The 25,791-nt window shown below is 41.0% G+C and overlaps 1 protein-coding gene across 10 annotated transcripts in view; it reads right to left on the bottom strand.

The window, feature by feature from the left end:
• Positions 1–294: 294 nt before the first annotated feature.
• Positions 295–25,791, bottom strand: part of LOC309584820 (zinc finger protein 532) — a 34,236-nt gene continuing 8,739 nt past the window's right edge. For 8 of the 10 annotated variants that reach the window (XM_082301114.1, XM_082301110.1, XM_082301111.1 and 5 more), the window contains 8 exons: positions 22,416–24,775; positions 17,727–17,908; positions 14,694–14,870; positions 10,504–10,666; positions 6,745–7,023; positions 3,138–3,250; positions 2,647–2,794; positions 295–2,384 (listed from right to left, as the gene is read on the bottom strand). In XM_082301114.1, the coding sequence (XP_082157240.1) occupies positions 1,890–2,384; positions 2,647–2,794; positions 3,138–3,250; positions 6,745–7,023; positions 10,504–10,666; positions 14,694–14,870; positions 17,727–17,908; positions 22,416–24,749 (3,891 nt within the window). In that variant the 5' untranslated portion in view covers positions 24,750–24,775 and the 3' untranslated portion in view covers positions 295–1,889. Of the gene's footprint in view, positions 2,385–2,646; positions 2,795–3,137; positions 4,616–5,262; positions 5,533–6,744; positions 7,024–10,503; positions 10,667–14,693; positions 14,871–17,726; positions 17,909–22,415; positions 24,776–25,791 lie in introns of those variants that run through there. The other 2 variants (XM_082301118.1, XR_014227269.1) reach the window with 2 other exon arrangements.

Below are 25,791 nucleotides of genomic sequence, written 5' to 3'. Positions count from 1 at the left end.
TCTGGGGACATGAGTGGCAGCGTGACATCCTGGCACCACGATGCCATTTGCATTGTCAGGTTACTTCCAGGTGTAAGACAGTGAAAAGGGAAAATAAAGAAAAGTATTAGTAATGGCTGTGAAAACTGAACTTTTATTATCTGTTCACTGTATACAAAACACCATTCTGCATAGTGATAACTCATTTGTTGTACAGTTGACAGTGCACATCAACAAACAAGTATTCAGAGGTATCCACTAAATGGGAAGGGCAGTGGTAGCAGTGGCCAGCACACGCTGAGGTGCTGTGCCTGCTGCGTGCTGTAGGATGAAGTACCTCACAAGCACTCGATATGCCAGTAATATAAATGGGCTAACAAGCATCTATCCAGGAGCCAAATTAGGAATGAAGATGGAGAGAGCAGAACTAATGTATCTGATACACAACTGGCAGAACAAGTAAGTTTTACAGAGGTGGCTGAGAGGATCCATGTCTTTTTAAACACTTAAAATTTTAAAACTATTAAAATTTAATGATAAATAACAGAATCTCACAAAACTTTTGGGGCAAAATGCTCCACATTTATTTACATATGAAATGTGTTTAATACAGTCGTAATGGACATAGTGTATAGTAACATCTGACAGCAGCAAGACTTTTAAGGAACCCAACAATTACTACTGTTTATCATGCAGCTATCTATATATACACAATTTGTTTTAAAAAAAAGTACAAAAAATTTTTTTGTAGGGTTACATACAAGGTATAAAATGCAAAAACAAACTAGAAATATACTCTCACAGAGAACTCTATCTGAAAGGGACAGTATGGTACCTTTTTGTACTTGTGCAAGCAAAACTAGTGGTGCTGGACAGGAGTTTGCAATGTCTGGCCGAGCTCCGCAGGGCCTGTGCTAAAGCTGCAAGCCCCAGTCCCACTGCTGGCTGGGGCTGGCTCCTTCCCAGTTGTGGCTGCGTGTGACACAGAGCACCAGAACGTTTGGCATGATCATGTGGAGCTGGCAAATCTCAACCCCGGTAGCAAGGGTTAACTATTTCTTTTCAATAACCAGCAAGGAAAATACATAATGCTGTGTACTCACTTCTATATGTTTAATAAATTACATGACAAAAAACATCATCATTATAAACCTATTCCTCTAATTACATCTTATTTCTTAAATCCAGAGCAGCCCAGCCCTTTTGTAACAATTTGAGCTTTGATCACAAGCACCTGATGACCTAAAAAAATCATTTCATGATACACAGAGTTGGGCATTTATACTCTTCAAAAGTACTTGACCACTCCAGGGGGTGTACACCTGTTCTGGTGTTGCCACCTAAAAACCAGCACTTCATTTTACACATGTAATGCTACTTTTTTTTTTTTTTTAAATATATTTTGTAAGAAAAAGTTTAAAAGCTTCCTTAAGACATTTGGAAGCCCAAGTTCTTCAGAATTTAAAATCTCCCCTTAGCTTGCTTCCTCTCTCCTCTCCGCTCCAAGCACCTCCTTCTGATGCATTAGCTAAACTTTCTTTCAAAAACCAAACAGTTTGAGAACCTAAGGAACTGCCCCAGCATTCAGAACTCTGTTTTAAAGAAACTTACTACAGAAGAACAGAAACAAAACAGAAAAAAACCAATTTTTCCACTAGATACTTATACAAACACATAACAAAAGAGTATAAAAATTATTAGTTTAAATATATACAAACTCTTTTCAACTCAAATACTGCTTCAAAGGTTCTGAGGGTATAGACAATGAGGTGAAGGGGACACTTTTATGCAGAATATATTGCAACAGCCTGAACAGTACTGTTAACACTATTATACCTTGAACTTTCTGTAGCAAAAATGTCATTAGTATTCCAATGTGGAGCGAGATTTCTGCATCCCAAACAATCTGATCACTTTTCAGCTGAACTCATTCTTTTGGACTTGATGAAGGCCATGCCATGTGTTCTCATGTGAGTGTTTAAGGCCGCTTCAGTTTCAAAAGTCTTTGCGCACACTTTGCATCTTCTGTCCGATGCCGCGCTGTCGGACAAGTCATCCTCATGATTGGGTTTGTTTTCTTGCTGATTATCCTCCCCAGACCCATTCTGTTTTGATACTGGCTGAGGCTCCTTCAGCTTATGTACAATGAAGAGATGTCTGGAAAGGGACACATGAGATGTGTAGCAGAGTCCACATTCCCTGCATTGGTATGAAGAGCCATCAGATTTATGCTGAGGAATATGTTCATGAAACTGAAGAAGATTTTCTGTTGTAAAGCCACAAACTGCACACTTGTGAACTTTAAAAACATTTATCTTCAGCTTCTTTAATGGCTGAGTGATTGCACCTCGTGGAGGTCTGAACTCCATTACAGGTTCTTCCAATTTACGCTTTGGACTAGGAACCTAACAAAAAGACGGAAATGGTGTATCATGTAAACATAAATATGCAATTATTTTCATAACTATTTGTGACTTGCAAATGTCAGAACCTTTTCCTTGGCAGATTCTACAACAACTCTGATAAACAATCCTTTTGAGGCTCTACTTCACAGAAGATGAGACGGTTATGGCATTAAGAGTACCTGTATTTATTTAAAGATGCTGAATATATACCCACAAAAAAAAACCCATTCTCAGTGATTGAATGAGTCTTCTAAGTGATTACCTTTGTGTCTTCTTTTACTTCTGTTTCTTCCATATTGGTAGATTCAGTCATTTCTTTCACATCAGGGTCTTTAATGCCATGCATCAACTGAATATGTTTTTCCAACATCAACCTCTTGGTAAAAGTACGTCTTGAATCTGGGCAGTGCCTGCAGACACACACACACACACACACACACACACAAACATTCAAGTGTCATGCTTAACAAGTGCCTTTTGTAGAAGAGTGGTTGTGTATTTGAGAGTCTCCTGAAAACCAGGTTCCCCAAGGTGGAACTGCAAACGCTCAGCCCAGCCAAGTTTCCGATTGTAGACTTTACACACTGCACTCTCAGGAGCCTGACATGTTTCTGCAGACAGGACAGCTAATTGGTCTGGCCTGTCCTGAGCATCTGAACAAATGGGACACTGGCTCTTACACAGTTAAGGAAAGATGTTCAACTAACAATGGTTTTTGTATTCCCTTTCTAAATAAATAAAAACAGAACTTACGAGCACGTATAAACCTTCCTAATGCCTTTGTGCTTGATACGATTGTGCCGACATAAACTATGGGATGAACTGAAAGATTTGTCACATTGTCGACAAGGATGCTTCTTCATTTGCTTCAAAAAAAAAGAAGAGAAAGACTTTCATTAAAAAAGCTCAGTAAAAGTGCTGCATGTGTTGAACCTTTGGATAAATAGGAAAGAAACATCACTTACCCGTTTTTGGTAGTGCACTTCATGTACACCCCCCCTTCAACAGCATTGTACAAGTCAGAGCTGGACCTCATTCAAAGCAGTGTGGCCACCATGAGCTACACACACACACACACCTGTCCCCAGCTGTAAACTGGTGTCATGGATGGTGGGTGAAGAGAATTTCTTCCACCAAAGAAACAGGGAAGATCAGAGACTAATTCTGGATCAGTAAAAGGCAGCAGGATGAGGGATTTACTTTCCCTTCCCATCACCAAACCATGTCCTCAGCTGCTGACTAGGAGCTCCTCAGCCACAAACAGGGAGGGGTGAAGAGCATGGAAGAAGAAGGACCAAAACTGAACCTCACAGACACTGATACACTAACAGGTCTCAGGAAAGTCATGACAAAATGAGAGGTATGATCTGATGCCAACTTGATGGCCATCTGTTTGGGGAATTCTGTGGGGTGGATGTTGCAGCTGGTCAAGTGGAAGGAAAAAGGAAAGGAAGAAGCTAAGAAGGATGGAGCAGTCACACAGCAGTAGCTGTGTGGCAGTGAGCAGAGGCATGAAGCCCATGGTCAGAAAGGCAGGAGGAAGATAATGCTCAGCAGTACCTGGGGGCACTATGTAGGGTAGCCAGCTATGACCTCACACTTGTTCTAAATTCCTTGGGGAGACTCCAGATAGAGACCTAAATAGGATTTTGGATGCATTAGCTTCTGCAATGGCAGCTAAACCCAAAAGAATTGAAAAATTAGTTCTGTAATTAAGTGCAGCTTAGATCTGTTGCACAGCATCTTGTCTTGACAGGAAGAGGATGATCGATGAGCAAGTTGGAGTTGGTAATTCCTACGTATAAAACGTCTGCCTTTTCACAGAAACACACCTGCACACAAGTCGGAGGAAGCTCAGCATATACCTGCCTGGTGGAGGGCAGACACACATGATCCAGTTTCAGACAGGAGTTGTACAGGCTTGTTGGAACAATCCCTTGTCTGGGCTGGTAGCTTTTTTTTTTTTTGCTGCACTTTTAAGATCAGGCAGAGAGTCACACCAAGGTGGCTACGAAATCTCCTACCCTACAGCTGGCTCCCTTCATCCAGGATCCTCAGGAGAGGATACAGAAAATCTGAATCTGTCTTCTGTGTAGACAGTTCCCAGTAAGGGCTGGAAACTCAAGGATCTGTCCAAATGGTATATACATGGCAATACCTCTCCTATGAATACCTCTGCATAATCCAGCCTGGGATCAGCTAGGGGTTGTTACAGCTCTTTCACTCTGGTCCTGCAAAAGCAGAAATTAGAAGTTTGAAACTAAGTATTTTCAAATACCTTGCATGACAATGGATTTTGTGAATAGCTCATTAATTGCTTAATTACAGTTTTAAACAATCATCCTGCCATTTTAGACCATTTAACCCACACCTACCATTTTTAAGAAAATCAGACTATAAATTAGTTCCTCTATTTATTAGATGCATATAACATACCTGGTTATCTTATGCTCATTTCTATTCTCTCTATAGTAAAAGTTTAGCTTTTCAACATAGTCTTTTTGACAGCTAACAATTACTTAAAATTTTGACAAGTTGGGAAGGAATGTAGCACCTGGTCTGTAATACCCCATTTCTGAAAGACAGGGAGTTGGATCTCTGTTCATTTTAATATCTATCTGACATGGAGTTGAATTCCTGTTCATTTTAGTATCTATCTGCCTCCTGCATTATTCAAGGAACTGCTTGAATGGGGATAAAAAACAGCACCTGAATGGAAGCCATGAAAGAGGCCTTCAGGCCAGGATTTGAGTGCAACAATTATCTAGTATTTCATAATAAGGGCTGTTCTTGAGGTAACGCTGCACATTAACATCAGATAGAGAAAGACACAGATTTAAAGCTAATATTTAGAAAGCATTATTGATACGTTACTAACCTTATTTTACATGCCTTTGGCTACTCTGCTGTGGATGGAATCAGACTGAATATCGCTCTCTAGTTCACTCTGAAGTGACAGTTTCATTGGGAGGTTGTGCTGTTTTGTTTTTAAGAATTGCATAAATGTACAATGCATTCAGTCTTAAACTCATTTCTGATTGCCAGTAAAAGCTCCGCTGAGTTAATATTTGGGCAGCAGGAAGCTGAAGGAATGGGGTGGGAGTTACTGGAGGCAAGGATGATGGGGTGCTATTTGCTTGAAGTTGTCCTAAGAAAATTGAAGATGACACTCAGTAGTCCAGCATTTTCAGCTTTTCCATAAAATGTTTATAAACAGAATAAAATCATTTGCAGAACAGCTTTAGAGATAATAACTATAATACAAACCTCTGGAAATATGCAATCATTTATTACAGCACATTAGCATCCTGCAAACTACGGATTTTCACTCGGGGTGTTTCTCCTCCACTTAGACAAAATAAGCCTATTATCCCTCCCAGTCCTGGTCTTTTGCTGCAGTGCAGCACAGTACATCAGTTTAACTCCCTGGTTCCCAGCTGAGGAAAGAGCCAGAGCATTGCCACCAGCACACAGCAAAGGTGAAGGTGAAGACTGGCTTGGCAGGTGGCTGCCACATGTCCGCAAGGGGCTGGAGCCTGCCACAGCTAAGCAGGGTCACTATCGCCTTCCTGCCTGCCAGTCTTTTTAATTTCAAGGACAAGGACAAGGCAACTCTGGAAACATCACACAGCTATGTAACTGGAAATGCTATTGAACTCAGGAAGAACATCAAACAGTCTCTCTGCTGACTTGAGGATGCAACATTCCCATATTTCACTTTCAATCCATTTTAAGTAAGGTATCTCAAGTCCACCTGCTTTAAATACAAAATTCGACTTGTTAACTCAGCTGAACTTTCAAGTGTAAGACTAGAGCAACAGCTCAACTGTAGAATGTGTCTGCCTTTAAATGATAAACACCAGTTGGCACTCACTGGACCAGTAAAACAAGACTGAGTCTCCACTCCCTGAGGCTAACAGACACTGAGCTTCAGAACAGAATAGAATCAAATTGTTTAAGTTGGAAAAGATCTTTAAGATTGGGTCCAACCGTTATCCCGGCACTGCCACATTCACCACACCACCTTAAAGAGAGGGAACTGAGAAGGCACAATGAAGAAATAAGAATCTGGATCAGATTAGATGGCTTGGATGAAATACAGCAGTATCTCTCACTCTTTCCATCTTGAAAAAATTTTGGTACTGAATGAACAAGCCTAATTGATTTTCTCCGTAGAATGATGTAGAAACTGAAAAAAACTAAGCAGCCAAAGAAAAAAAGATGAAATAGATATAAGAACAGAGAATAATAATGCTGGGACTTAAAGGAATTATTTGCAAAAACACGAACAGAATTTAGAAACAAATACTTCACCTTTCAGGTTTAATTCACTTTTTTGTATTTGAATATATTCCTTTACCTTTCCATGTTCTTTCCTCATGTGGGAGATGTAAACATCTCTCTGAGTGAAGAGCCTGTCACACTCCCAACATGTCCAGCCAGGACTAGCAACTTTTTTAGGCTCTGCTTTCTTTATGGGAGAAGGAGATTTCTTCTCCAGCTTTTCTGTTCCGTTGACAGATTTTGTGTCCTCCTTGTTGTGACTGGATGAGTTCTGAGTTGTGGGTTTAGTACTGAGAGGCAGATTTATCCCCAGGTTTGGTGGCCCCTCAACACTTTTCAAAGTTCCATGCATAGACTACAACAAAGGAGAGAAAATAAAAAGGTATAAAAATAACATAGACACACACTGTTGTACTCAACCAAAAACCTTCAGTTACTTCTTTGGCATACTATTATCATCAGATCACATTCTTAAAGAAACAGCGTTAAGTAAAGGCAAGACCTAGCATGAGCTAACAATAACAGGCACCATATGCAGGTATTTTCACAAAAAAATAAAGAGACTTACTTTGTAGGTTAAGTTTAAGTTGCGGTTTAACAGGGGCGAAAAAGGGCTCAAGAAGTACTTTATGCTCATTTCCTGCTTTACTTAACCTGATATATTAGTTGAGCATCCTCATTCCAGACTATGTGACTGGAGTTTTCCAAGAAGGAAAGGCTTTTTTACTGACCAAATGTTGACTTGGCATATTGGTAAGAAGGACAAGGCAACTCTGGAAACATCACACAGCTATGTAATTTAGGATATATTAACATTTTAAGTTGAGGCTGAGGTTAAGCCCTGCCTTACTCCCCAGTCAGGTAATGAGCACACTCATTTAGGGCTACCTTGCCATTAGAAGTCGTTAGAAGCCAAGGTGTGCGGGGCTGACAGGGCCCCAGAGCAGATCAGAGGGGTCTGACCAGCTGTTCTCCAGCCCCTGAAGCTCCTGGGTGGGAAGCTCTCCTCAGGGACTTATGTCTGCACTTTAAGTCAATGGTCAGTAAGAAGGGAAGAATCCTCCTTCCCCCATTTCCAAACCAGTGTAGTGTGCTGGTGTGACACCTGAGCCTTCCAACAAAGTGACTTGTTCAGGAAGGGCTGGGGGGCTTCAGCTGTGTGTCTGAGTTCCACACGTGGATATGGACACAGCAGGAATGAGGATGGTTGTGGGCCAGCAGGGATGACTGCAGTCCAGAGCTAATCCACTGCTGAACAGGGACCCACAGTTGAGGTCTCACATCTAAAAGGCTTGTCCTTTACCGTGACAGTGTTCTGATCCTCTCACCTACTGACACTTACTATAACCCTTTTGGAGGATACATTTAACCAGCCCAAACAGAATTCTTTTTCCTTCACATAAAACCCATTCAATACATTCTTGATTCTGGGAATACAGGAGTATCAATCTGATACAAGTACTTTCGTAAATACTTTGGCTCTTGGGGCTACCCACTGGCTCTAGAGCAAGTATCAACCTCATCAGTAGTACATGTTCTTTGTTCAACAGCTTTTAAATAGAAGAAAAGCCAGTAATTAACCCCCCATAACTGTTAGTAAAAAGCAAAGTGCACAGGACCAGCAACTAAGAGCAAAGTGCAGGTGTGTAGTAAAGGAGTAGGCTGGCTTTAGCATCTCACTGCAACAGGGGAGGAGGAAACGAGGTTCCTGTACTCTCACGCAACTGAAGCTGACCTGGAGATTCCATTCCAGCCTAACCTGTCAGCATGTAAAATGTTAGTGCTCAACTTTCCAAATGTCTTTTAAATACAATGCTTGAAATTTCGTTTCTTATTTGGAACTACACCAAGAGCATTAAAGCATAGTATGGAGTCCCAGTGCTGGCCAAACAGGGAGAATTACACCTCCAGGCCAGCCCGGAGCAGTCCTTCACCACCTGCTCTCACTGGCTGCTGGAAAGTTTCTTGTAGCGAGTTATTACAGGAAAATGAGATATACATTTTGCCATCAAGAAATATTGACATCTGCAGGAATTACTCTGGGTTATTTTCTGCAGTTTTAAATAACCTCCTCCTGAGCTTCCTTCTGTCCCTTTCAGTCCTACTTTCACCCAGGTCTGTCTCTGCCTTGATGGCTTATGTCTAGCCATACCAAACCATTACTGTCTGTGCAGCTAAGCTCTGCCTCTGTCTGGCACTCATACTCTCCCTGAGTCCTTTTTGTGCTTTTATCCTCTCCCCAAATCCTTTTCTGCTTTTATTTATAACCTGTTACTGTTTCTTCAGTTCCCCTTAACTGAACTCCAATTTACACTGCTTTGCTTCAGTCCCTACTACTATACACACAACCTAAATGCAAAACCAGAAATACTGCTACTGCACATGTATTCTCTAATCCCCTAATTTTAGTCCCAAAAAATGTCTGAATCATTTATAGTGAATCATGCTAAAACCCCACTGGTTGAAAGTTCAAGTACTAGCACGGAACACTAAAGCCAAAGAAGTTAAGTAGTGCCCAAGTAGCTGAGCGTATCTTTAAAATGTGAGATGCTGAGCAGCGGGACTTCTGTAAAGACAGCTTCTAGCCCTAATTGCAGTCAGACTGAGCTCCTAAAAGTGTTGTCTTCAGGTCTTACAGAAGTACTTATGTACAGGTATAACAATACTTTTCCAGTAATACCTGAGTCAGGAAAAACTAATTACAGAAACAAGACATACACTGCAATACACAGAATTTGCCTATTTAGTGAAAAAACCCCCAACCATCTGAGTAGATCAAAGGAAATAGAAAACAGAGCTTTGCATTGCTGCCTGAGAGGACCATCTAAGATACCTTGCAGTAAACATGCAAGAACTAGTGCTACTAGTTCTGAAACAAAGACAATATCCAGTCCTTGTATTTCTGAACATCTTGGCTCAGCCCTTCCCTCATTTCCTCCTCAAGCTGAAGACTGGCTTTAAAACCACCTGTTTTTTTCAAGACTTGTGATCTTATTTTCAGCACAACTTTGGAGAATTCTATGGTTACAAGTGCCATAGTCGGGACTAAAATGTAAAATGATGGTTTCAGCAGCCAAAAAACATGTCTGGTTTTTCACTTTGCTCTAGAGAAATTGTACTCAGAAATTTTGTCACTGCCAGAGAAACGCAGCGAGCTCCATGGTGCCATTCTGAACTTTAGGGCCGTGTTCAGGGACCAAGGGTTAATAAGGCATAAAAAACTTAGCTTTGGTCCGTATGATAGAAGGTAACAGTCTGTGTCAAACACACAGTTAACAAAGGATAGCCAGGGGACTGCTGATCCTTAAAACCAGGACTTACAAGGATCACAGTGAATCTTTAGTTGTTAACGGTGTTTATGAGGAAATCCACTTAAGAGTTTTTTTAAAGCACACATGTTCATGTTCCTATGTGAATACACACAGATAACCTCTACATCTAGCAACATACTGCTTCCCGGTGATTTCTGAACATCAAAGGTTTGATTTTGTGATGCACTCAACATTCTCAGCTCCTAACAATTGGAATAATACTTAGAACACTGTAAATAAAGCTCAATATTTGTTAGGATCGGACTAGCTGAGATATTCCCAGTATACCAAAATCAACATTCTTACAGAAAAACCGACTGAGGGATCACAAATATGCTGAAAACAAGACAAAATATAACATTTTAACATTTGAGAACAATATTCACAGATTACCCTCTCAGAATTACTAACATCTTTCTCAGCAGTCTTCTTGTTATTCTGTGCCTTTTCACAGTATGTTCTCACAGCATATATTGCATGACAAATGGTATCTATGAAGGAAACAAGAGAAGATGCCTACACACCTTGATATGATCCATCATAAGCTGTTTCTGTGCATATAGAAGAGAACAGTCTGGACACTTGAAAACAGACACCTTCTGGTTTTCAATGTGCTGATCAAAGTGGCGATAGAGCAAAGGTTGTAGAGTAAACACAGTGTCACACATAGAGCATTTATATATTATTCTAAAAACAGAAGTACAATAAACAATGTCAGTCATGTTGAGGATCTATTTGCAAGAATCATGATGTTAACTTTTTTTCTCATCACAGATAAGATCTGACATGTTTAAGCAATCGTTTCACACTGCCTGAAAAAAGTTAAACTAATTCAAAACATCCTTTAATTTCAAAATATGGGAGCAGTAGAAGAAACAGAAAAATAGAAAAAAATAATTTAGAAACTGCAAACAAGAAATCAGAAAACAACAGCATGTGCCAGTTACATATACAACAACATCTGCTCAGGATACTCTGACAGTTCAACATCTTCAGTTTCTGAACTCACAACATAGCTGAAGGATAATATCTCTGCTCCAGGTTAAAAAAGCAGTATGTTTTAAGGGAGTGATTCATTCAATAGTAGTTAGTAACATACTTCAAGATAAATATAATTTTGGCAATGTTCATGCCTTTGAGGCTCCTGAATGCCAAGCCTAGACTCTGTCAACGCCCTGAAGCTCCAACAGTGCAGGATGGGATTTCCCTGATCTGCCATTCCAAGCCTTGATGAATCTGTCATAGAAATGTAGAGACACCACCAAACTCTTCCTCTCTTGGAGCACGTGTGACTTTTGAACTTAGGTCCCTCAGCCTCCTGTTCTGACAGCAGTTTTCTAACCAGAGGTCATCAGATGAGTGAGAAATCTAAGCCATCTAATCTGTAGTGCTGCAGAGAAAGTTTAGCTAAAATAAAAGAATCCCAGCCACAGGTGCTCAGTACAGCAAGAGGTGCTTCCCCTGTCCTAAAAAAACCACCAACCCACAAACCCCCCTGCCTGCTAAAGTGCTAAATCTTCTCATTTAGCCACATAAATGTTCCCAGTCCTTTCCATATCCCTCTAAGTAATTATCACTGAGAGTGCATTGTTCCAGAGTTCTAGGGATCACTCTGCACTGTGTTTTGAGGTGACAAGAAGAAGAGCATCGCTTCCATGTCCAAGCTGTCCTGTAATTCCAAATGAAAAACAGTACACTTCTTCGTATTAACTGGGAAAGACTTTATTTTTGTGGTATCAAGTGGTCCCAGTTTCCCACATATGCTAAGACAAATGTATTATTTACACAGCAACCTCTGATTATCAGTGTACTACTGTCCTGCTTTCTGTGGTGAACCCTTCACTGCAGATCTGTAGTGAATCTGCTACCAAAAAAATTTGATGTCTTTCTGAATTTATTGCATATAAAAATTGTAACTCTCTAAAAACACCAAGAGCTGAATCTATGTATTTTCTGTGGCAGCTAAAATACTTTACTCTGCTTTCACAGAAGCAGGACTATCTGGTAAAGATCCAAATTTCAACAAGTCTCTGGGCAATGACTGTACTCACTTAAATCCATACCAAAACATCTCGCAGTATAAGTTATGACTATACACACCTGGACTATTTCCTTCAGACACAGCAAAAGCATGATTTTTAATCCTTAACAAAATACATGCAACTATGTATGCTGGTTTTGGTTTTTTAAAATTTAATTCAAGTAGTCAGCGTTTAACATGCAACTGCCTAAAATGCTGTTCAAAGCTTAAAGGCAGTTGTGCTTCCACAGGATGACATTTACAGGGATGCTGGAGCAAGTCAGGCAGTTCATCCCATCCCATCCCATCCCATCCCATCCCATCCCATCCCATCCCATCCCATCCCATCCTCAGGCTGGTTACTCAGCACTGCTCAGGCCCCACAGTATACACCAAAGCAGGCGCGTGGCCTTTTCACTTCCCAAAAATCTGTTTAGCAAATTCACGTAGTATCTTGGAATAAATACATGTGAAAGGAAAATACTTTCAATCACATAAAAAACATTTAGCATTTGGAAAGCTTCTGCACCAGAAGATAGTATTTCTCCTTCCCAAATTTTTTTCTCTAAAAAAAGGAACTTGTGGGATAATACACTTTTACCAATAGTACAGTAAATATCCATAATTCGGCTTGATAAACAAGAATTTCTGCAGTATTGAAAAAGAGATTAGCCATGAAAAATATCTTACTGCCATACCTAGACACTGTTTACTGAAAAAAAGAAGATCATCTCTGTGGTTTTCTGGGAAACCAAAGCTTAGAGTATGTTACAGGAGAGAGCTTCCCAGAGTTGAAAGACGAGACAGCCATCCATTTCCCTATATTAAAATAATCTCATTTCATCCCACTGACAAACCCTGCATATAAAAGTAATTTTTCATACACCAATAGTTTAGTGCATCTGTTCTGAAGCAACTGTTTGTAATGTAATTGTAAATCACACAGTTCCAAGTAAATGCCAGAGGCAGGCAGCAAGATTCCCCAGGAGCTCAATTCCTGTAAACACAGGAGTGTGACCTACTACAGAGTCCCTCAGAAACCATGGGGTCCTGGCACTGCTGAAGCCATGGCCAGTGTCCCTGGACTGTGCCACACACCTGGGGTCAGGAATGAGGCTGGCAGGCTTGCAATGGGTGCCAGTCATGCAGCCCGGGTGCTCCGTGATGCAGCACAGACAACCCAAATGTGAACATATTGCCTCCAATACAACCTGTCAGTCCTGCTCAGCACTAGGCAGGCCAAGAACTCTGAGCACTGCAAGGGCTGGAAAAATCCTACCAGTCACTCTGCATGCATTTAAGGCACCATCTTGATGAAAACTGGCAAATTTAAAGGAAACACCACTTCTTAAGAGAAGCGCTCAACTATGGATTCTGTGACTTATTAGAGTAGTACTTAATAAAATTTCATTTCATTTTTTATACTCAAAATAAATTAGTAAAGAAATACAATTATAAGTGCATCTATATGGAAAGAAAACAAATGAAAAATACTTAATTCATGAACCTGATCAGAAACAGTTTGGCAGATCCAAGCACAGTTCACTCTTCGTATGTGTAGCATCTTACAGAAATAGTGATCTTAATCTTTTGGACTTCTCTAATGAGAACTATGAGAACCTGAAAAAAGTTTTAAATGTTGGTATCTCACAGCTTCTGACTGATGATACCATCCTGAATTAAAACAAGGTATCATTTCCCACTAGGCAGAAATGCCTTCATTTGGTATCAGACATGGCAAGTTTGTTGCCATTTTGCTTTGATGAAGGTGTAAATAAAGAAAAAAAAACTCCTGTTAATATGTTAGAAGAAACAGTGAGAAACAGAACTCTTAGGAACACTGGTTATTATATCACATGATACTTTTTGTGTTCTTGAGCCTGCAAGTTGTTACCGTGCTGGTGCTCTGTGCATGCCCCAGAGAAAACATGAAGCTCAATCCCTGACTGTTTGCTCTGAACAGTGCACTTGTAGCAGTGAGGAAGCAGCAGATGGAGGAGAAGGGGTACTCAGAGAGGCTCAGACCTGAGGGCTGGAGGGGTTTGCACACACAGCAGCACCTGCTGCCTTCAGCAGAGCCCGCCAGTGTCCAACAGCTTTAAAAAAAGACCCTGAAGCCGAGTCCCACTTGTGCCCTGTGTCACCACCTTCAGCAAAATACCACCTTTATGGCCAACTTTCCTAGCTACAAAACAGAACCACTTCTGCTTTAAGCCAGAAAGATATTACCTATTGGAAAAAAGCTTATATAAACAGATAAAATCGCTTTTTCTCAACTTTTCAACCACGTTATGAAAATCACCACATAAGCACTGATGAGTCTTAGCAGCTCTTTTTGGAATCACATTATTTTAATTCACAGTAAAAATGCAGATGAGCTAAGCAGATTAAAACATCAGAACAAGCAACACTCTGGCCACCTGTCCAAATAATTTGTGTAATTACATTTTGCAATCACTCTCTTGTAGCATGCAGTGCTTAAAGACCTGCTAGTACATTCAGAGAAATGTCACCTTTGCCCAGTGAACCGCCAGCTGAAAATTCATGAAAGCACTATACAAATCCCCATCACCAGCAGTCTGACAAAGTGGTGGCTGTGAGAGGTGACTGTTACGACTGCAAGCACAGGACAGAATGCAATTTCACAGCTTATTCAAATGCAGGCAAGTGCAGTAGAAGATGAATTTTGCTTACTTTGGTTCGCCTATCTTGATACCGGGGTGTTGTGTATAGGCATGGGAGTGTGTGCTGGGAGCAGATTTAAATGCCATGGGACAGATAGGACACTTGTAAAAGACTTCACAGTGACAACCTTGAATATGAGACTTGAGTGCCGCCACATCAGAGTACACAACATTGCAGTGCACGCAGCTGCGGAGAGAGCGAAGGAGAGTCAGTGCAGCCCTGCCCTGAGCAGCGCTGGACATAATCAACACAGATTTCCAAGCAAAGGGAAGAGAGAAACACATATGGATAAAAACTGGATAAAACGATATTACTCTGTCAATTTAAACAACCCCGTAAGAATCAACATAACCAGCAATTTGTGGATCACAAAGTAAGGGGAAAGAAATTTCACACATTTTCATTTGAAAATCTAAGAGATACAAGGTCAGAACATGTTTTTATGTTATTACAATAAAACAGAAGGGTCAACAGACAAATACTCTATTGATTGCAGAAAGAACGCTTAAGTCCTCTGCAAATTTGGAAAGAGATTTTCCAGAACACATTTTTTATCACATGCAGGGTATTGTTTATAAAGTACACCAAAGCAATTTAGAAACTACCACCAAATGGAAAACCAGTAAGGAAAACATTTTCACCATTTCGCTTGTTTAGATTTACTGAAGATATACTGGTAATGATTTTCTGCACATGTAATCAAATCAGCACTTGGATTGAAACTCAGGAAAACTAAACCAAATCCTTACTATCAGATCAATATATCATATTGGAATTTCAAAAACATACTTCTACTGTGTCGAAAATCTGTGACCTTTCCGCATCTATTCTAAAATGAAATGATTAAAAATTTGAATTAATATTAGAACATAAGAATTTTTATACACAATGGCCCCCTTTAATGTCCTACATCTCCAGTACCAAATGCTCCCAAATCAGTCCCAAGAACATAGTGCAATCAGCAATTACCTGTCAAATGAAACCATTTCTTATTAATCAGTATCTTGAAGTAAGACTTTTACAAACTCTTCAAATGTAGAAGGTCTTCACCCCTCCAGAACTTTAACTTTAGCATCTATCATGGCAGTACGATTGTTGTCACATAAATGTCACTTTTTCAATAGTTTTAGTGCCCTGATGATAGCAATAAAGCAGGAAATAGTTCTACATTGCATCTGAGGATCCCATTTTCCTTTTAATATTTATCACCCTTGAATTTTATGAAATATCATCCTTTCTTTTTCTGAGCATTTAATTTATAGTCTTAATACTATTCATTGAGTTTATACCCATCTAGTCTCTGCTACCCAAGGCATTCTCTAAAGCAGATCATTCCGGTCTTTTTTGGCTCTGTTAAGATCTTCTGTGCTCATACAGAGCTGAGCACTTCTTCACAGCCATACACAGCGTGATGCTCTCAATAACACATCTACTCCTCAGTGTCCCCCCAGAGAGCCAGGTGGCATTTTTACCTCCCCATGCCCCGGCTTGACTTCATTCTCTAGTGATGCCACATAACAGCTGATCCTCAGCATCCACCATTGTATATTACACAGTTCCTAAGGACCAAGCCCTCTCAGGGACTGTTCTAACAGCTTCTTGCTTTCACCTTGGCAGGATGCAGTGAAACGTCAGGCTGAAGTTTTCAGCTGATTCAGTGCAGACAACTAGCCTAAATCACTGGAATCAAAGGGAACTTCGTGGCAGAGACCCTTTGGAAAAGCAGGATGGTGCATGCTGCTCTTCAGGCAAAAGCACCGCAGTTCTAAGAAGAGGCTGAGGAGTCTAAGGAGGGAGACAGTAACATTCCCAGAGACTGCTTTTGCTTGCCTGGGTGACTTTGGTTTAGTCTCACCAGATCAAGAAATTCTGACTCAGTGTTAAATGAGATGTTTATGAGACATGTTGAAAAGTTTAGTGACTTAGATTCCCAGTGCAGGATTTGGGATTCCGCTGGTGTTACTGGGGCAGGCCAGGAGTCCCTAGAGGTGATTCTGTGTACAAACCCAAGAGACACAGATTAGAGGGAAGGGCAGTGGAGTGCAGGAAGCAGATAGAGGAAATGCAGGACAAGACAGACTACTGCTTGAGAGGTAAGGGTAAAAGAAAAGAACCCAAAGAAATGAAAAGAGCTTGGAGTTATGTCAGGCCATGGATTCAAGCTGAAAACATAGGCTTGATGCAGTAAAAATGCTTTCTTCCCTTACGGGAAGATTGCACAGCCATCCTGGAAAATGAACTGTGGCACCTTAAGGGTGGAAGGAGCTACCTGCCCTAAGATTTAGAATGGCCTTTTTTCCAGGCAGACAGGGTGAAGTGGACGTGTTTTAGGAGTGCTGAGCAACGCTCAGGGTATGGGCAGCTCTTCTGATCTCTTGCTGTGCTGCCTGCCATTCAGTGCAAGGAAAATTCTAACAGAAAACATTTTTTCAAGTCTTTCAAAACTAAACATTTCTATGAAATGCCTCTGCTCCCCATTTTCTCAGTGAGTTGCCATTACAGGGAAACATAAAAGTCAAAGGGAAACTGAAGAGTAACAAAGGAGAACCAAAAGACAAGGCTGTTTTAGAAAGGTAATTTACAAGTCATGTAAAGCCAAGGAATCGACTTCCCACAGAAAAGAACAACCAGACAGGTGCAGTATGCCCATCAACATCTCAATCATACATTCTGGAAGTACTGAAAATGACTGTTCTACCAGAGAGACAATCTAAAATTCAATGTTTTGAAAAAACTCAGGAAGTTTTTTAAAAAACTGAAATTAAGACAATGCATCTGAATTTTCTAGACCTTATAAACCGTGAAGTCCTGAATCTGTGTGACACTAGCTAATATTCTGATTTAATCATGTACGAAAGTGGATGCCCAAAACAAAGCAGAATCTTGATGTATTTATTCCAAAATTTTAGTACTAATAGTACTGTTTCCATGACAACCTTAAACCCATGAAGCTGGTCCAAATAATGCTTATGAAAATGGAAAATCACTTTTAAAACCATAAATTATACATAAATTGACAACAAAAAGAATCATTATACTGACCGAAACCCAACTCTTCGGGTATAATGCAGGCAGTTCTTAGTGACATGGGTCTGGAAGTGGACAGATCTGCAGATTGCTCCACATTCAGGACACGTGTATGGAGATTTATGCTGATGAATTCTCTGGTGTGATGCAAAACTGCACTGGTTAGGAAGCAGCATCTGGCAGATATTGCATGTCTTCTAAATGATAAACCAGAATAGATGAGACAAAAGGTTTGGTTCAGCTCTACGTAACGTCTTGTGTCAAACACTGCAATATAGCAAATAAAGGTTAAATGTCATAACTGGGATGGGACCCAAAGCAGTAGCCAAATACAAACACAAGCCCTGCTGACAGAGCTGGCAGGTGCTGGAAGCCAGACTGACTGGCATTCTGGGCCACAAAGCTCCTTCATACACCACTGACCATGGGAGATGCACATGGGTTTATAGAAATATTACTCAGGCGCCTTCCCAGACTACCTTGATAGTGCAAGGGGCCTACGTACAACTCCAGAATCAAATTATTACTATTGTCTCTTATGGCTTGGAACTTGTGAATCTCACCAGTGACTCGCAAAGACTTAAAATCAAACCCAAGACTCCTTCATGACGTCGGTATTTTTTGAACATGTATTTGCATATTTTTAGGAATGATCTCTCTAAGAGTCTGGCGTATGTAGTGATGTGTACACTCTGCAAAAATACTGACCAAAAAATGATCTCCAGAGCTGCATTATTTACTAACATATACCCGAAGAAATCCTGAAATAAATGCTCTGGGAGCACTGTGGCTCGGTGTGTTTGAACACAGTCTCCGTACAGAGTTCTCCAATGTCCTGACGCAGTAAGATGGCAAAATGCAAACCATTAAATATACAGCATGTTAAGCAAAGAAAACCTGCCATCACTGCAATCCAGATTCCACTGGCACTCCTGCCAGCCCACTACAATAGCGTTCAGCATGGATACATTTACTGCTCTACTGCAAGGCTCTGCCTGAGTTCAGCTAACTACAGGGATTTCAAACTGGCACCTGCTCAGAGCCTTTGGGACATGGTAAGGCTGTATTCAGACACACAGAAATACTCGCTTTGAAATGCCAAACACTTGGCCTTAACTGACCAAACAGTGGCCAGAAGTGAGGGACTCACAGCCTCAGGCTGACCAGAACTGTTTTGGGGTGTTAACTTTGTCTTAAGTTCAGCTTAAAGGCAAAACCCTCTGACCAGCCATAAGTGGCACATTTACTGGGCTCAATACCATTCCCCAAATCTCTGTTTGGCTGTTCCTGTATTAACAGGCTGCAATACAATACTGGAGAATCTGGAACATTATTTGATTATGTAAGAAAACAGCAAACCAGAACTTCTTATTCCAGTAACAGAAACATTTGGAGGTTTCACAGTCCTTTGGCTTGTAGGACTTCTGAAGGAAACCGGGATGTGGTAACACAAAAGAGCCACACAACATTCTAGCCCCAGCTCAGTGATTGTCCTGATTTTGCAGCAAGCTGCCAGACTCATGTACTGACCCAACATGCCAATAATGCTCTTAGTTAAGGCCCCTGCTCTGCTATTTCAATGAGTACAGAAGATGTTTAATTGTAACTGATTACAGTAGAACAAGAAGCATCTACTGCGAAATTCTGACATTCAGCATGTTTGCTTACCATTTTATTTTGGGCTTAAGGTGGCATTAACTTCCAGTTCTCTCATTCCAACCCACACCAAAATAAAACACAGTTTGTGAAAATCATCACCTGCCTGCATTTAAAGTCAAAGTTTCAGAAAAAAAAAAAAGGGTTAGAAGGAAAAATGGTGGAGGTGGAAAATAAAGATACACAAGAACGCTGAGTATGAAGGGAAATGAGCTATGTAGTTTCCATGGGAGCAACATACTCCTTTCTGTAACTAAAGAGAAATATTAACATTCATTAGCCCAGATTTGCTGCCTTATCCCCCCAGCAAGTAGACGAGGGTTTTGTTCAGCCAGAAAACCTGTCAGTGAGTCAGAGTTAATATTCCTTTAGGTTAATATTCCTTTTACAGGAATATTAATGGCAATAAAACATTATAGAAAGGTAACAACTTTATAGGGAATGTATTTTCATTGCTAGGATTGTTCTACCATTGTTTATTTTAAACAAAACATTCTACTTCCATAACAGGAGTATAAGAGCAGCTACTTACTCACTGAAAACACAAAACTATACATTTTCCATTTCAGGAGCAATTACATGGGCACTAGAAAGAAGAGTAAGCTGCAAATAACCTTTTTTCCTATTACTTGTTTGCAAACTCTGTTTACTTTCATTCTTCCTTCCTTCCTTCCAAAGGAAAAAATACCAATCTCATCTAACTTCCTTGTCCTCTTCCCCCTACAGTAATGGCAGTTGTACAGCAAAAAGCCAGTGCCAAGCACTAAGAAGGAAAACAAGTCTCATCCAAGCTTCTCAAAAGGTAACATCTAAAGAAAAAGTAGCAAAATACTTAGTAATAAATGCCTATACATAGTTCTTTCTCCAGGAAATACTACCCCTACAGGACACAACCAAACACCCTGTAAAAAGCCAGCTGCTGCTTGACATATGAAAAGGACTACAAAAAGTGATTAATTAATATTTAAAAGGATATTTCAACAAAGAACATTTAAAACTATATTTATTAAGAGTGTTCTTTTCAAATGGAAGAACATGAAAATAGCTTCTTTTCCTCCAGTGCTTTGCACTGTTTTTTTTTAAATCTGCAGCTCTTATAGCAGAGCAAGTTTCCACGAGAGACACAAATACCCTGACAGGCAGCAGGCAATGCCAGCTGCTCCTGCAACTCCAGGGGCTTTCCTCCTTGAACAGCAGTACCTGGGAACCCACACTTCTCTCTCCACCTCCCTGCAGCTCCCTTTTGACATTCTGTGAACATCACAATTGCTTTTCTTTAGTGAAATCACCAGGATAAACAGTACCTAACAGGACATGTATGGAGAGCAAATTCAGCAGCAACAGGGAAAAAGCACCAGACAGAGGGAGAAAGGGAAGGGCAAAAGGTTTAGTTTACCTGGCCATAAAGACAAAAATCCCTCCACCCCAAAAGTGAGAACATCACTTTATCTTTGTTCTCTTTCCATTTGTATTTTAGCTCATCCTCCCCAACCTATCCTTTGTCTCTCATCCAATTGCCTTGTCTTGGGGCCTTCTTACTTGCTTGATTTTCCAGTACCAAAACCACAAGTTTTTGCAAGGACTACTGCATCTTAGATGGAATGTTACCTAATGGGCTTATTATGCACCAGCAAATCAGCTAAAAACCCTAAGTAGCTCAATCTGGTGCAGAATATACTCATGGTCAGCCATTAGACCCTGTTCAGAACTGCAGCAACATCTATGGATGAACATGTTCTGCTGAAGGAAACTCCCTTAGGTAAGCACACCTGTAGTATCTTACAAAGAAAAATTCACTTGCATGGTATTCCATGGGGAATCCAGGCTATTTCAGCCTAACTGCTAGCCAGTTAAAGGGAGGAGCTAAGGCAGAGCCACACAATCAAGGTTATTTCCACGTGCAAATCTCTTTACATTACTACCTGTAGTGGTAGGTGCAGTGGAGCTGCTTCGTGGTACAGAATAGGTCCTGTGTGTAGTGAATAGATCCTGACAGGAACCTGCCTGTGCTCCTAGGACTAGTGCATTTTTTCCTAACCGCAGGACTTAAAAATCTTTAGCCTGTTCACTGTTGTCTGATTCCCAGGAATATTCCCGGGGCACTCCTGTCTTGAGCATGCTTGCAAGTTTTCAGCTTCCCCCCGCAGCAGGAAGCTGGAGCACCAAGCTCACCTGAATGCTTTGAAACACACCAGAATCCCTTTTAATTGGCACACCCCAACAGAGATCCAACCATATCATTTAATTAACCACCTTCACTCTTCCAGGATTATAAAATACATCGCACACTGATTAATATTAAGTTTTATTGAATGACGTGTTTCTTTCAGGTCAGGCCACATACATTAGTAAAGAATTTTCAAATGGTTTTTAAGTTGAACTCATTAGCACTTGTAAGAGGAAAAGAAACCCAACCAACTAAACCAATGGTCACACAGAAAGGAAGGTGTGCCAGTGAGAACAGCACTTTGCACTTTCTGAGGAAGAGCTGAGGCAAACAGCAGGCATTCCTGTCAGTAGTCAGTGTGCCATTTGTCACTGCCTGAGTCCCTCCCTGCACATGAGGGGAATGCCTCAATCACTTAGGACACTTGATGAAAACTCTAAAACCTGAAGACCAATCGAGAATGAATCACTTGAAGCTATCATTCAGGTTGAATAGACGGGCTGTTAATGAGGGTGCCAATTAAGTGGATTCCACGGGCTAGTCAAATTCCAAAGCACAGAAAGAAGCATTAAAATATTATTAGTAAAACCCATTATTATTTTCTGTATTATAATGTTCAGCTGTAAGAAAGCTAATGCTAAATTTTAGCAAAACTATACAGTGTCAATTTCAGACTTCACGGCCTAAAAAGATTCTAAGAAAAGTCTTATTTATGCTGCATATGTTGACATTCACTATGCTTGCAAGACTTTTTGTGGTTTTCGTTTATCATTTTAATCACAGAGGTTCAGATAATTAACAGCTAAATGGAAGTAAAAACATATCCAAAGTCTCCTAGGCTTATAGATGAAACATTGGAATGTAAACATAGGATACTCTACTTGTCCACTTGTGTCTGCGGCCTGCTGGAAATGAGTTGCAAGAGTTGTCTCATCTTGGAAAACTTCATTGCACTCCAAACACTTTAGACTATGTCTACAGAGTTTCGATGGATCTTCGTCTAGTGGCATAGCTGGAATGACAGGAGAGCTCGTGGGGGCCGAGATCACTGTCCCAGTTAAGCCAGACTGGATCTTTGTTACAGAGTGCGTGCCAGCTCCCCCTGGGCTCTGGAGCACGGCCGCAGCAGTATTGCTGGAAGGAGATGCTATCATTTGATCTGCTGGGACTGGTTTTAGGATCAGGTGGGAACACTGCATCACGACGCCTTTCTCCTTGTGCCCACGAGCATGGGACAGGAGACTGCATTTATTGTAGAAAACTAAATTCTTTGTACAATGATTACAAGTCACTTCAATTCGCACACTTCTCCTGTCATAATGCTGGGTCAGGCTCTTCTCGAGAGCAAATGAGTCGCCACACTCCAAACACTTGTAACCTCGCGTTGGTAGCGTGATTCCGGCATTGGCTGGGGGGCTAAGGTTTGGGATGTAAACTGGCACAGGATTGACGCTGCTCAGCACCTTATTGAACGCTTCCACTACAGAGCTCTGTAGAGATGACACCACCTGCACTCGAGACACTTTTTTCGAAGGCTGGGAGGCTGCTGCAGAAATTATTGCCTGCTTGATTTGCTGCTGGGGTTTTGTTAGCACTTGGCGCAGTTCAGAGGTGGTTTGAGCACCCTGAGGCAAAAGGTTAAGGTTGGCAAGATGGACTGTCTTTGGCACAAGTTTGGCACTGGCAAGGCTCGATGCTGGCACCACAACCGTCTGCTGCTGGATGGCATTGGCAGCTTTGATAATGGCACTGCTGGCACTCTGCACGGATGCAGCAGAGATGACAGTGGCTTTCACTGTGGTGTTGTTAGCCAGCTTCAGATTGATCACTTGAGAACCTGCTGTTTTCACTGCTGAAACAGGCAGGAAGGCAGTAGCCACGGGTTTGATAGTGACCTGTTTAGGGGCAAGTTCTGCAGATCCAACTGCATTGGTGACAACTGAGGACTGCAGAGGAGCTCTGGGAGGAGAGGAGAGAACAGCAGCGGAAGTTGGTGAGGCCAGGAGAGATGTCATGGAGGTTACCATGGAAGCACTCTGCTCTGGCTTTTTACCAGAGTCCACATCAACTTCTGGCAACACTCTAGTAACAGTTCTCTTGATCTCCCCAGAAGAAGTCTTGATGGTTTTTATGCGAACCTTAGGGATGGCTGGTGTCGACCCTGCGGGAGAAGATGGAGACCCTTTGCTACTGTTCTCACTTGAGACACTTCTGGGACTGTCGGGTGGTTTGACAGACGGCTTCTTAGCACCATCAATGAGACTCTGAGACTCAGGAGATTTTTCAACAGCCCGGGGACTTTCACTTATGTCTTTTGGTAATGGAGAAGACTCTCCTGAATTAGACTGTAAATCTTTACTGCTATCTGTAGCTGCCTTTTTAGCACTCAGTGCTGCGATTGCAGCGATGCAGGAAGAAAGCTTTGCTGATGACTTCGCTTTGGACTGGGAAATGCTGGCAAGATTTGTGTCACTTTTTTCAGTACTCAGTTTTCCATCGAGTACCCTGTTTTCAAGAAGCTTCTCAGAACTGTCTTTTTGTAACTTGTCCTCTGTTTTTCGAGTTTTAAAAGGCTCATAGACACCTAAATTCATGGCGTTTGTCTCTGTCTCTCGTTTAGCAGCTTTATTTTTATCTATACTACTTGAAACAGTGATTCCAGATTTAATTAAGTTCTCCCCTCCAAGTGCCTTTAGTTTGTCATATTCCTGCTGAGATAGAGATCCTGCCAAGACATTTGCTCTGAAATTTGCACGCATCTCCTCTTTATCCGGGGGGTCATCTACCTCTATTCTCTCATCATCATCAAATTCTTCTGCACTTGATATTGGGCTGAACTGGTTGAAAGCTGAATCCTTCAGTGTAGCCTCAGAAGCTGACCCATCATCTTTAAGTGATTTCCCTTCATCTTTACTGTAACTCTCAAGAGCTGCTGACGTTAGGAAGCCATTGTGCAAGCTGTTGCCTGCGGAATGGTGGCCATCCTTATCCACACCTTCGGAAGAATCAATAGTACGCACATTTTTCACGATGACGCTCACCCCAACATCAGATGATGATGGGACATGGGAATCTTCATCTGCATGAGCATTTTGTTTTATGTGGCTTTCGTGGTCATCATGTCCAGATTCAATAGCTGCTTTGGGATCTACCATGTCTGGTATGTCAAAGGCTGCAAGAAGGTCATCGAAATCTGGGGTCTTCATATCCCCCATGGCCACGTATTTGATTGTAAGCAAATCTGTAAAATAAGCAGAAAGTCATCACTTTAAGCTCTAGTAGCACAGTCTTATACAAAACAAGTGTTTGTTCATATCTGCCATGCAAAAAGGTGTTATTTCACTTCTGAATCAATATTTTCAGAGATTATACATTACAGAACAGTGTTCCAGTCCAAGTGTACAGTTTAATTATTACACCAAGAACTATAGTAATTCATATACTCCACAGATGGTAACCTGGCAATTTCATTCTGGGCCCAAACTGCAGTGACTTTCTTCCTGTTCCCTCTCCTACATTCCCTCCTATCCACACAGACTGCAAAATGGACATTCATGAAAATAACATGAGACACCTGTAATTTCTCCTAAGTCTTGACTTTCCTTAACAGTTGCACTATTAATCTGAGGAGTCTTCTTGAAAATAATAAAGTATAAAGTAATAAACATCTGTAAGACTTAAGTATTCATCAACACTGGCTACATGGAAGTCACTGTGGACTATGAGAAGGCAACTGAGGAAAATTTTTCAAGGATACTGGAATAGACACACACATTTCACGCAACAGCTTCAAATAAATATAGAAGAGTTTTGCAAATTGTTTACGCAGTTCACTTAATGGTTTTGGGCCCTTTGTCTAACTGATGAAGTCCTTAATACGAAAACAGATGCACACATAGTATCAAAATCACAAAGCAAGTTTCTATGAGGATTAAATGGAAAAGATTGCAGGTACCGGAGCATATCAAATCCATGTAAAACCACAGAAAGCTTTGACAGAGTTTCTCATTAATCAGGGATACTAATTAGTTGCATTCTGGTAGTACATCTGTCTATAGGTGTCTTTTTACAGTTGTTGCATACACTCAAAAAGAGCTAGATAGTCTCCCTAGTCTGAAACGTCCTCTAATTACATATCCTGGAGTTTAATTAACATTTACCAATAGCAGTGGATTAAGGCCTGCTTACATGCTATTTCCTCCAAGTATGTTTAAGATCACAACTGCCCAGCAGAGGAAACACAGCTGTCCTTTACTG

Source organism: Coloeus monedula (assembly GCF_965178545.1).
Source record: "Coloeus monedula genome assembly, chromosome: Z".
NCBI classification, from domain to species: domain Eukaryota; kingdom Metazoa; phylum Chordata; class Aves; order Passeriformes; family Corvidae; genus Coloeus; species Coloeus monedula.
This window is presented reverse-complemented; position numbering and strand designations above follow the sequence as displayed.